The sequence below is a fragment of the Atractosteus spatula genome, chromosome 5 (genome assembly GCF_055471065.1).
Source record: "Atractosteus spatula isolate fAtrSpa1 chromosome 5, fAtrSpa1.hap1, whole genome shotgun sequence".
Taxonomy (NCBI): domain Eukaryota; kingdom Metazoa; phylum Chordata; class Actinopteri; order Semionotiformes; family Lepisosteidae; genus Atractosteus; species Atractosteus spatula.
The window spans coordinates 324507-338102 of NC_142710.1; the positions used below are offsets into that span (position 1 = coordinate 324507).

The 13596-nt window shown below is 54.2% G+C and overlaps 1 protein-coding gene across 3 annotated transcripts in view; it reads left to right on the plus strand.

Moving 5' to 3' along the window:
• The window catches only part of ap1g2 (adaptor related protein complex 1 subunit gamma 2), a 36713-nt gene that overhangs the window by 19764 nt on the left and 3353 nt on the right, over positions 1-13596 (plus strand). For all 3 annotated transcript variants that reach the window (XM_088916066.1, XM_088916068.1, XM_088916067.1), the window contains 3 exons: positions 1071-1175; positions 12230-12365; positions 13357-13483. In XM_088916066.1, the coding sequence (XP_088772192.1) occupies positions 1071-1175; positions 12230-12365; positions 13357-13483 (368 nt within the window). The remainder of the gene's footprint in view (positions 1-1070; positions 1176-12229; positions 12366-13356; positions 13484-13596) is intronic.

A 13596-nucleotide genomic window follows, 5' to 3' on the forward strand; every position in this document is an offset into this window, starting at 1 on the left:
AGACACCCTGATACAGCTCCTGACCCGCCTGTCTGACTGTATTTATACTTCTTGAGTCAGACACCCTGATACAGTTCCTGACCTGTCTGTCTGACTGTATTTATACTTCTTGAGTCAGACACCCTGATACAGCTCCTGACCCGCCTGTCTGACTGTATTTATACTTCTTGAGTCAGACACCCTGATACAGCTCCTGACCTGTCTGACTGTATTTATACTTCTTGAGTCAGACACCCTGATACAGCTCCTGACCTGTCTGACTGTATTTATACTTCTTGAGTCAGACACCCTGATACAGCTCCTGACCTGTCTGTCTGACTGTATTTATACTTCTTGAGTCAGACACCCTGATACAGCTCCTGACCTACCTGTCTGACTGTATTTACACTTCTTGAGTCAGACACCCTGATACAGCTCCTGACCTGTCTGTCTGACTGTATTTACACTTCTTGAGTCAGACACCCTGATACAGCTCCTGACCCGCCTGTATGACTGTATTTATACTTCTTGAGTCAGACACCCTGATACAGCTCCTGACCTGTCTGTCTGACTGTATTTATACTTCTTGAGTCAGACACCCTGATACAGCTCCTGACCTACCTGTCTGACTGTATTTACACTTCTTGAGTCAGACACCCTGATACAGTTCCTGACCCGCCTGTATGACTGTATTTACACTTCTTGAGTCAGACACCCTGATACAGCTCCTGACCCGCCTGTATGACTGTATTTACACTTCTTGAGTCAGACACCCTGATGCAGCTCCTGACCTGTCTGACTGTATTTATAGTAAAGTTGTAGTCCTCATGCATTTACAATACTATATTGTTTACTCTGTTTACACCTTATTGTTTTGCCCTTTTACTGTTGTGAAGACACCTTGCAGGACGTTTCAGCTCTGCAGTTATGTTACTGCAGAAGTCACGGTGAAACACAACCCTGACCTGTTGTTAAAGCTTTTTGTGCCCTGTACTGCTGACATGCTGGCTTCAACTCCAGTGCGTAGAGTCCGATGCCCATCACTCAGACCCCCTTCTGTCTCTGTGTCCTTCCTCCTTGATCTCTCCCAGTCGCATCAGGAGGCTGGTGTCCATCTTCGGCAGCTGCAGTGACGTCGAGCTCCAGCAGAGGGCGGTGGAGTACAACGCCCTGTTCAAGAAGTATGACCACATGAGGTGAGCTGCAGCGATGGGTAGCACAGCTGAGGAGCGACGTGAAACACACACCCACACACAGCCCTGAGCTCTGCTGTGAGCCAGTGAAACACACACACAGCCCTGAGCTCTGCTGTGAGCCAGTGAAACACACACCCACACAGCCCTGAGCTCTGCTGTGAGCCAGTGAAACACACACACACAGCCCTGAGCTCTGCTGTGAGCCAGTGAAACACACACCCACACAGCCCTGAGCTCTGCTGTGAGCCAGTGAAACACACACAGCCCTGAGCTCTGCTGTGAGCCAGTGAAACACACACACACACAGCCCTGAGCTCTCCTGTGAGCCAGTGAAACACACACCCACACACAGCCCTGAGCTCTGCTGTGAGCCAGTGAACACACACACACACACACACACACACACACACACACACAGTCCTGAGCTCTGCTGTGAGCCAGTGAAACACACACAGCCCTGAGCTCTGCTGTGAGCCAGTGAAACACACACACACACAGCCCTGAGCTCTGCTGTGAGCCAGTGAAACACACACACACACAGCCCTGAGCTCTGCTGTGAGCCAGTGAAACACACACACACACAGCCCTGAGCTCCGCTGTGAGCCAGTGAAACACACACACACAGCCCTGAGCTCTGCTGTGAGCCAGTGAAACACACACACACACAGCCCTGAGCTCTGCTGTGAGCCAGTGAAACACACACACACACACAGCCCTGAGCTCTGCTGTGAGCCAGCAGTGAAACACACACACTCACAGCCCTGAGCTCTGCTGTGAGCCAGTGAAACACACACACAGCCCTGAGCTCTCCTGTGAGCCAGTGAAACACACACACACAGCCCTGAGCTCTGCTGTGAGCCAGTGAAACACACACACACAGCCCTGAGCTCTGCTGTGAGCCAGTGAAACACACACACACAGCCCTGAGCTCTGCTGTGAGCCAGTGAAACACACACACACAGCCCTGAACTCTGCTGTGAGCCAGTGAAACACACACACACAGCCCTGAGCTCTGCTGTGAGCCAGTGAAACACACACACACAGCCCTGAGCTCTGCTGTGAGCCAGTGAAACACACACACACACAGCCCTGAGCTCTGCTGTGAGCCAGTGAAACACACACAGACACATCCCTGAGCTCTGCTGTGAGCCAGTGAAACACACACACACACAGCCCTGAGCTCTGCTGTGACCCAGCAGTGAAACACACACACACAGCCCTGAGCTCTGCTGTGAGCCAGTGAAACACACCCACACACAGCCCTGAGCTCTGCTGTGAGCCAGTGAAACACACCCACACACAGCCCTGAGCTCTGCTGTGAGCCAGTGAACACACACACACACACACACACACACAGTCCTGAGCTCTGCTGTGAGCCAGTGAAACACACACAGCCCTGAGCTCTGCTGTGAGCCAGTGAAACACACACACACACAGCCCTGAGCTCTGCTGTGAGCCAGTGAAACACACACACACACAGCCCTGAGCTCTGCTGTGAGCCAGTGAAACACACACACACACAGCCCTGAGCTCTGCTGTGAGCCAGTGAAACACACACACACAGCCCTGAGCTCTGCTGTGAGCCAGCAGTGAAACACACACACTCACAGCCCTGAGCTCTGCTGTGAGCCAGTGAAACACACACACAGCCCTGAGCTCTCCTGTGAGCCAGTGAAACACACACACACAGCCCTGAGCTCTGCTGTGAGCCAGTGAAACACACACACACAGCCCTGAGCTCTGCTGTGAGCCAGTGAAACACACACACACAGCCCTGAGCTCTGCTGTGAGCCAGTGAAACACACACACAGCCCTGAACTCTGCTGTGAGCCAGTGAAACACACACACACAGCCCTGAGCTCTGCTGTGAGCCAGTGAAACACACACACACACAGCCCTGAGCTCTGCTGTGAGCCAGTGAAACACACACACACACAGCCCTGAGCTCTGCTGTGAGCCAGTGAAACACACACACACACAGCCCTGAGCTCTGCTGTGAGCCAGTGAAACACACACACACACAGCCGTGAGCTCTGCTGTGAGCCAGTGAAACACACACAGACACATCCCTGAGCTCTGCTGTGAGCCAGTGAAACACACACACACACAGCCCTGAGCTCTGCTGTGACCCAGCAGTGAAACACACACACACACAGCCCTGAGCTCTGCTGTGAGCCAGCAGTGTAACACACACACAGCCCTGAGCTCTGCTGTGAGCCAGCAGTGTAACACACACAGCCCTGAACTCTGCTGTGAGCCAGTGAAACACACACACACACATCCCTGAGCTCTGCTGTGAGCCAGTGAAACACACACACACACACAGCCCTGAGCTCTGCTGTGACCCAGCAGTGAAACACACACACACACAGCCCTGAGCTCTGCTGTGACCCAGCAGTGAAACACACACACAGCCCTGAGCTCTGCTGTGACCCAGCAGTGAAACACACACACACAGCCCTGAACTCTGCTGTGAGCCAGTGAAACACACACACAGACACAGCCCTGAGCTCTGCTGTGAGCTAGTGAAACACACACACACAGTCCTGAGCTCTGCTGTGAGCCAGCAGTGAAACACACACACACAGCCCTGAGCTCTGCTGTGAGCCAGTGAAACACACACACAGCCCTGAGCTCTGCTGTGAGCCAGTGAAACACACACACACACAGCCCTGAGCTCTGCTGTGAGCCAGTGAAACACACACACAGCCCTCTGCTCTCCTGTGAGCCAGTGAAACACACACACACAGCCCTGAGCTCTGCTGTGAGCCAGTGAAACACACACACACAGCCCTGAGCTCTGCTGTGAGCCAGTGAAACACACACACACAGCCCTGAACTCTGCTGTGAGCCAGTGAAACACACACACAGCCCTGAGCTCTGCTGTGAGCCAGTGAAACACACACACACACAGCCCTGAGCTCTGCTGTGAGCCAGTGAAACACACACACACACAGCCCTGAGCTCTGCTGTGAGCCAGTGAAACACACACACACACAGCCCTGAGCTCTGCTGTGACCCAGCAGTGAAACACACACACAGCCCTGAGCTCTGCTGTGACCCAGCAGTGAAACACACACACACAGCCCTGAGCTCTGCTGTGACCCAGCAGTGAAACACACACACACAGCCCTGAACTCTGCTGTGAGCCAGTGAAACACACACACAGACACAGCCCTGAGCTCTGCTGTGAGCTAGTGAAACACACACACACACAGTCCTGAGCTCTGCTGTGAGCCAGCAGTGAAACACACACACACACAGCCCTGAGCTCTGCTGTGAGCCAGCAGTGAGACACACACACAGCCCTGAGCTCTGCTGTGAGCCAGTGAAACACACACACAGCCCTGAGCTCTGCTGTGAGCCAGTGAAACACACACACACACAGCCCTGAGCTCTGCTGTGAGCCAGTGAAACACACACACAGCCCTCTGCTCTCCTGTGAGCCAGTGAAACACACACACACAGCCCTGAGCTCTGCTGTGAGCCAGTGAAACACACACACACAGCCCTGAGCTCTGCTGTGAGCCAGTGAAACACACACACACAGCCCTGAGCTCTGCTGTGAGCCAGTGAAACACACACACACAGCCCTGAACTCTGCTGTGAGCCAGTGAAACACACACACACAGCCCTGAACTCTGCTGTGAGCCAGTGAAACACACACACAGCCCTGAGCTCTGCTGTGAGCCAGTGAAACACACACACACACAGCCCTGAGCTCTGCTGTGAGCCAGTGAAACACACACACACACATCCCTGAGCTCTGCTGTGAGCCAGTGAAACACACACACACACAGCCCTGAGCTCTGCTGTGACCCAGCAGTGAAACACACTCACACAGCCCTGAGCTCTGCTGTGACCCAGCAGTGAAACACACACACACAGCCCTGAGCTCTGCTGTGACCCAGCAGTGAAACACACACACACAGCCCTGAGCTCTGCTGTGACCCAGCAGTGAAACACACACACACAGCCCTGAGCTCTGCTGTGAGCCAGTGAAACACACACACAGACACATCCCTGAGCTCTGCTGTGAGCCAGTGAAACACACACACACACAGCCCTGAGCTCTGCTGTGAGCCAGTGAAACACACACACACACAGCCCTGAGCTCTGCTGTGAGCCAGTGAAACACACACACAGACACAGCCCTGAGCTCTGCTGTGAGCCAGCAGTGAAACACACACACACACAGCCCTGAGCTCTGCTGTGAGCCAGCAGTGAAACACACACACACACAGCCCTGAGCTCTGCTGTGAGCCAGCAGTGAAACACACACACACAGCCCTGAGCTCTGCTGTGAGCCAGTGAAACACACACACACAGCCCTGAGTTCTCCTGTGACCCAGCAGTGAAACACACACACACACAGCCCTGAGCTCTGCTGTGAGCCAGCAGTGAAACACACACACACACACACAGCCCTGAGCTCTGCTGTGAGCCAGCAGTGAAACACACACACACAGCCCTGAGCTCTGCTGTGAGCCAGTGAAACACACACACACACACAGCCCTGAGCTCTGCTGTGAGCCAGTGAAACACACACACACACATCCCTGAGCTCTGCTGTGAGCCAGTGAAACACACACACAGAGCCCTGAACTCTGCTGTGAGCCAGTGAAACACACACACACACAGCACTGAGCTCTGCTGTGAGCCTGTGAAACACACACACAGCCCTGAGCTCTGCTGTGAGCCAGTGAAACACACACACACACATCCCTGAGCTCTGCTGTGAGCCAGTGAAACACACACACACACACACAGCCCTGAGCTCTGCTGTGAGCCAGTGAAACACACACACACACAGCCCTGGGCATTTCTGTGACCCAGCAGTGAAACACACACACACAGCCCTGAGCTCTGCTGTGAGCCAGTGAAACACACACACACAGCCCTGAGCTCTGCTGTGAGCCAGTGAAACACACACACACACAGCCCTGAGCTCTGCTGTGAGCCAGTGAAACACACACACACACATCCCTGAGCTCTGCTGTGAGCCAGTGAAACACACACACACAGCCCTGAACTCTGCTGTGAGCCAGTGAAACACACACACACACAGCACTGAGCTCTGCTGTGAGCCTGTGAAACACACACACAGCCCTGAGCTCTGCTGTGAGCCAGTGAAACACACACACACACATCCCTGAGCTCTGCTGTGAGCCAGTGAAACACACACACACACACACACACACACACACACACACAGCCCTGAGCTCTGCTGTGAGCCAGTGAAACACACACACAGCCCTCTGCTCTCCTGTGAGCCAGTGAAACACACACACAGCCCTGAGCTCTGCTGTGAGCCAGTGAAACACACACACACAGCCCTGAGCTCTGCTGTGAGCCAGTGAAACACACACACACAGCCCTGAGCTCTGCTGTGAGCCAGTGAAACACACACACACAGCCCTGAACTCTGCTGTGAGCCAGTGAAACACACACACACAGCCCTGAACTCTGCTGTGAGCCAGTGAAACACACACACAGCCCTGAGCTCTGCTGTGAGCCAGTGAAACACACACACACACAGCCCTGAGCTCTGTTGTGAGCCAGTGAAACACACACACACACATCCCTGAGCTCTGCTGTGAGCCAGTGAAACACACACACACACAGCCCTGAGCTCTGCTGTGACCCAGCAGTGAAACACACTCACACAGCCCTGAGCTCTGCTGTGACCCAGCAGTGAAACACACACACACAGCCCTGAGCTCTGCTGTGACCCAGCAGTGAAACACACACACACAGCCCTGAGCTCTGCTGTGACCCAGCAGTGAAACACACACACACAGCCCTGAGCTCTGCTGTGAGCCAGTGAAACACACACACAGACACATCCCTGAGCTCTGCTGTGAGCCAGTGAAACACACACACACACAGCCCTGAGCTCTGCTGTGAGCCAGTGAAACACACACACACACAGCCCTGAGCTCTGCTGTGAGCCAGTGAAACACACACACAGACACAGCCCTGAGCTCTGCTGTGAGCCAGCAGTGAAACACACACACACACAGCCCTGAGCTCTGCTGTGAGCCAGCAGTGAAACACACACACACACAGCCCTGAGCTCTGCTGTGAGCCAGCAGTGAAACACACACACACAGCCCTGAGCTCTGCTGTGAGCCAGTGAAACACACACACACAGCCCTGAGTTCTCCTGTGACCCAGCAGTGAAACACACACACACACAGCCCTGAGCTCTGCTGTGAGCCAGCAGTGAAACACACACACACACACACAGCCCTGAGCTCTGCTGTGAGCCAGCAGTGAAACACACACACACAGCCCTGAGCTCTGCTGTGAGCCAGTGAAACACACACACACACACAGCCCTGAGCTCTGCTGTGAGCCAGTGAAACACACACACACACATCCCTGAGCTCTGCTGTGAGCCAGTGAAACACACACACAGAGCCCTGAACTCTGCTGTGAGCCAGTGAAACACACACACACACAGCACTGAGCTCTGCTGTGAGCCTGTGAAACACACACACAGCCCTGAGCTCTGCTGTGAGCCAGTGAAACACACACACACACATCCCTGAGCTCTGCTGTGAGCCAGTGAAACACACACACACACACACAGCCCTGAGCTCTGCTGTGAGCCAGTGAAACACACACACACACAGCCCTGGGCTCTTCTGTGACCCAGCAGTGAAACACACACACACAGCCCTGAGCTCTGCTGTGAGCCAGTGAAACACACACACACACAGCCCTGAGCTCTGCTGTGAGCCAGTGAAACACACACACACACATCCCTGAGCTCTGCTGTGAGCCAGTGAAACACACACACACACAGCACTGAGCTCTGCTGTGAGCCTGTGAAACACACACACAGCCCTGAGCTCTGCTGTGAGCCAGTGAAACACACACACACACATCCCTGAGCTCTGCTGTGAGCCAGTGAACACACACACACACACACACACACACACACACACACACACACACACACACACACAGCCCTGAGCTCTGCTGTGAGCCAGTGAAACACACACACACACAGCCCTGGGCTCTTCTGTGACCCAGCAGTGAAACACACACACACACACAGCCCTGAGCTCTGCTGTGACCCAGCAGTGAAACACACACACACACAGCCCTGAGCTCTGCTGTGAGCCAGTGAAACACACACACATCCCTGAGCTCTGCTGTGAGCCAGTGAAACACACACACACAGCCCTGAGTTCTCCTGTGACCCAGCAGTGAAACACACACACACACAGCCCTGAACTCTGCTGTGAGCCAGTGCAACACACACACACATCCCTGAACTCTGCTGTGAGCCAGTGAAACACACACACACACAGCCCTGAGCTCTGCTGTGAGCCTGTGAAACACACACACACACAGCCCTGAGCTCTGCTGTGAGCCAGTGAAACACACACACAGCCCTGAGCTCTGCTGTGAGCCTGTGAAACACACACACACACAGCCCTGAGCTCTGCTGTGAGCCAGTGAAACACACACACACACAGCACTGAGCTCTGCTGTGAGCCTGTGAAACACACACACAGCCCTGAGCTCTGCTGTGAGCCAGTGAAACACACACACACACATCCCTGAGCTCTGCTGTGAGCCAGTGAAACACACACACACACACACACACACACACACACACAGCCCTGAGCTCTGCTGTGAGCCAGTGAAACACACACACAGCCCTCTGCTCTCCTGTGAGCCAGTGAAACACACACACACAGCCCTGAGCTCTGCTGTGAGCCAGTGAAACACACACACACAGCCCTGAGCTCTGCTGTGAGCCAGTGAAACACACACACACAGCCCTGAGCTCTGCTGTGAGCCAGTGAAACACACACACACAGCCCTGAACTCTGCTGTGAGCCAGTGAAACACACACACACAGCCCTGAACTCTGCTGTGAGCCAGTGAAACACACACACAGCCCTGAGCTCTGCTGTGAGCCAGTGAAACACACACACACACAGCCCTGAGCTCTGCTGTGAGCCAGTGAAACACACACACACACATCCCTGAGCTCTGCTGTGAGCCAGTGAAACACACACACACACAGCCCTGAGCTCTGCTGTGACCCAGCAGTGAAACACACTCACACAGCCCTGAGCTCTGCTGTGACCCAGCAGTGAAACACACACACACAGCCCTGAGCTCTGCTGTGACCCAGCAGTGAAACACACACACACAGCCCTGAGCTCTGCTGTGACCCAGCAGTGAAACACACACACACAGCCCTGAGCTCTGCTGTGAGCCAGTGAAACACACACACAGACACATCCCTGAGCTCTGCTGTGAGCCAGTGAAACACACACACACACAGCCCTGAGCTCTGCTGTGAGCCAGTGAAACACACACACACACAGCCCTGAGCTCTGCTGTGAGCCAGTGAAACACACACACAGACACAGCCCTGAGCTCTGCTGTGAGCCAGCAGTGAAACACACACACACACAGCCCTGAGCTCTGCTGTGAGCCAGCAGTGAAACACACACACACACAGCCCTGAGCTCTGCTGTGAGCCAGCAGTGAAACACACACACACAGCCCTGAGCTCTGCTGTGAGCCAGTGAAACACACACACACAGCCCTGAGTTCTCCTGTGACCCAGCAGTGAAACACACACACACACAGCCCTGAGCTCTGCTGTGAGCCAGCAGTGAAACACACACACACACACACAGCCCTGAGCTCTGCTGTGAGCCAGCAGTGAAACACACACACACAGCCCTGAGCTCTGCTGTGAGCCAGTGAAACACACACACACACACAGCCCTGAGCTCTGCTGTGAGCCAGTGAAACACACACACACACATCCCTGAGCTCTGCTGTGAGCCAGTGAAACACACACACAGAGCCCTGAACTCTGCTGTGAGCCAGTGAAACACACACACACACAGCACTGAGCTCTGCTGTGAGCCTGTGAAACACACACACAGCCCTGAGCTCTGCTGTGAGCCAGTGAAACACACACACACACATCCCTGAGCTCTGCTGTGAGCCAGTGAAACACACACACACACACACAGCCCTGAGCTCTGCTGTGAGCCAGTGAAACACACACACACACAGCCCTGGGCTCTTCTGTGACCCAGCAGTGAAACACACACACACAGCCCTGAGCTCTGCTGTGAGCCAGTGAAACACACACACACACAGCCCTGAGCTCTGCTGTGAGCCAGTGAAACACACACACACACATCCCTGAGCTCTGCTGTGAGCCAGTGAAACACACACACACAGCCCTGAACTCTGCTGTGAGCCAGTGAAACACACACACACACAGCACTGAGCTCTGCTGTGAGCCTGTGAAACACACACACAGCCCTGAGCTCTGCTGTGAGCCAGTGAAACACACACACACACATCCCTGAGCTCTGCTGTGAGCCAGTGAACACACACACACACACACACACACACACACACACACACACACACACACACACACAGCCCTGAGCTCTGCTGTGAGCCAGTGAAACACACACACACACAGCCCTGGGCTCTTCTGTGACCCAGCAGTGAAACACACACACACACACAGCCCTGAGCTCTGCTGTGACCCAGCAGTGAAACACACACACACACAGCCCTGAGCTCTGCTGTGAGCCAGTGAAACACACACACATCCCTGAGCTCTGCTGTGAGCCAGTGAAACACACACACACAGCCCTGAGTTCTCCTGTGACCCAGCAGTGAAACACACACACACACAGCCCTGAACTCTGCTGTGAGCCAGTGCAACACACACACACATCCCTGAACTCTGCTGTGAGCCAGTGAAACACACACACACACAGCCCTGAGCTCTGCTGTGAGCCTGTGAAACACACACACACACAGCCCTGAGCTCTGCTGTGAGCCAGTGAAACACACACACACACAGCCCTGAGCTCTGCTGTGAGCCTGTGAAACACACACACACACAGCCCTGAGCTCTGCTGTGAGCCAGTGAAACACACACACACACAGCCCTGGGCTCTGCTGTGACCCAGCAGTGAAACACACACACACACAGCCCTGAGCTCTGCTGTGACCCAGCAGTGAAACACACACACACACACACACACACACACAGCCCTGAGCTCTGCTGTGAGCCAGTGAAACACACACACATCCCTGAGCTCTGCTGTGAGCCAGTGAAACACACACACACATCCCTGAACTCTGCTGTGAGCCAGTGAAACACACACACACACAGCCCTGAGCTCTGCTGTGAGCCTGTGAAACACACACACACACAGCCCTGAGCTCTGCTGTGAGCCAGTGAAACACACACACACACAGCCCTGAGCTCTGCTGTGAGCCAGTGAAACACACACACACAGCCCTGAGCTCTGCTGTGAGCCAGTGAAACACACACACACACACAGCCCTGAGCTCTGCTGTGAGCCTGTGAAACACACACACACAGCCCTGAACTCTGCTGTGAGCCAGTGAAACACACACAGACATAGCCCTGAGCTCTGCTGTGACCCAGCAGTGAAACACACACACACACAGCCCTGAGCTCTGCTGTGAGCCAGTGAAACACACACACATCCCTGAGCTCTGCTGTGAGCCTGTGAAACACACACACACATCCCTGAACTCTGCTGTGAGCCAGTGAAACACACACACACACACACACACAGCCCTGAGCTCTGCTGTGAACCAGTGAAACACACACACACACAGCCCTGAGCTCTGCTGTGAGCCAGTGAAACACACACACACACAGCCCTGAGCTCTGCTGTGAGCCAGCAGTGAAACACACACACACACAGCCCTGAGCTCTGCTGTGAGCCAGTGAAACACACACACACACACAGCCCTGAGCTCTGCTGTGAGCCAGTGAAACACACACACACAGCCCTGAGCTCTGCTGTAAGCCAGCAGTGAAACACACACAGACACAGCCCTGTGTATGTAGCCCCAGGGTGTGTGTGTTCCCCAGGTTAAGTACTGCTGTGTCAGTGGTCGGAGTCTCTTCATGGCACCCAGTGACAATGTGCGAGCGGTGATGTCGTGGCGCACGAGCGGTGATGTCGTTCTGGTGCCACAGTTCACCTTGTGGGGTCTGTCTGCAGGGCAGCGGTGCTGGAGAGGATGCCGGTGATGGACAGGGCCACTTTGACCCAGGCTGAGGGAGAGCCAGCAGCCCTACAAGAGGAGCTGACTGAGGCCAGCAAGCTGGTGGGAGCAGGGCAGCACCCCACTAACCAGGTGAGCACAGGAGCAGACTTCAGTGTGTCTGTATGAACCCCTCTCTCTCAGTGCAGTGTTAATGTACTGGAGTGTCCAGTCAGTGTGTCTGTATGAACCCCTCTCTCTCAGTGCAGTGTTAATGTACTGGAGTGTCCAGTCAGTGTGTCTGTATGAACCCCTCTCTCTCAGTGCAGTGTTAATGTACTGGAGTGTCCAGTCAGTGTGTCTGTATGAACCCCTCTCTCTCAGTGCAGTGTTAATGTACTGGAGTGTCCAGTCAGTGTGTCTGTATGAACCCCTCTCTCTCAGTGCAGTGTTAATGTACTGGAGTGTCCAGTCAGTCAGTGTGTCTGTATGAACCCCTCTCTCTCAGTGTAGTGTTAATGTACTGGAGTGTCCAGTCAGTCAGTGTGTCTGTATGAACCCCTCTCTCTCAGTGCAGTGTTAATGTACTGGAGTGTCCAGTCAGTCAGTGTGTCTGTATTAACCCCTCTCTCTCAGTGCAGTGTTAATGTACTGGAGTGTCCAGTCAGTCAGTGTGTCTGTATGAACCCCTCTCTCTCAGTGCAGTGTTAATGTACTGGAGTGTCCAGTCAGTGTGTCTGTATTAACCCCTCTCTCTCAGTGCAGTGTTAATGTACTGGAGTGTCCAGTCAGTCAGTGTGTCTGTATGAACCCCTCTCTCTCAGTGCAGTGTTAATGTACTGGAGTGTCCAGTCAGTGTGTCTGTATGAACCCCTCTCTCTCAGTGCAGTGTTAATGTACTGGAGTGTCCAGTCAGTCAGTGTGTCTGTATGAACCCCTCTCTCTCAGTGCAGTGTTAATGTACTGGAGTGTCCAGTCAGTGTGTCTGTATGAACCCCTCTCTCTCAGTGCAGTGTTAATGTACTGGAGTGTCCAGTCAGTCAGTCAGTGTGTCTGTATGAACCCCTCTCTCTCAGTGCAGTGTTAATGTACTGGAGTGTCCAGTCAGTCAGTGTGTCTGTATTTATCTCATTTATATTATCAGGTTTGTGACCTACTAGATCTCCTGGGAGGTTCAGTCTCGGCTGAACAGACCCCTGTTCCAGTCCAGACCAGTGGCACTGTTGGAGGAGAACTTCTTGATTTACTGGGAGGACTGGACACCAGACCAGGTGAGCATTGCTTCACTATTATAGCGGAATACAGTATTTCACACTAACAGTACAGAACGTTTCAGTACCCAGTGCACAGTAGTGCACACGTTTCCACGAGAGCAGGACTGTGC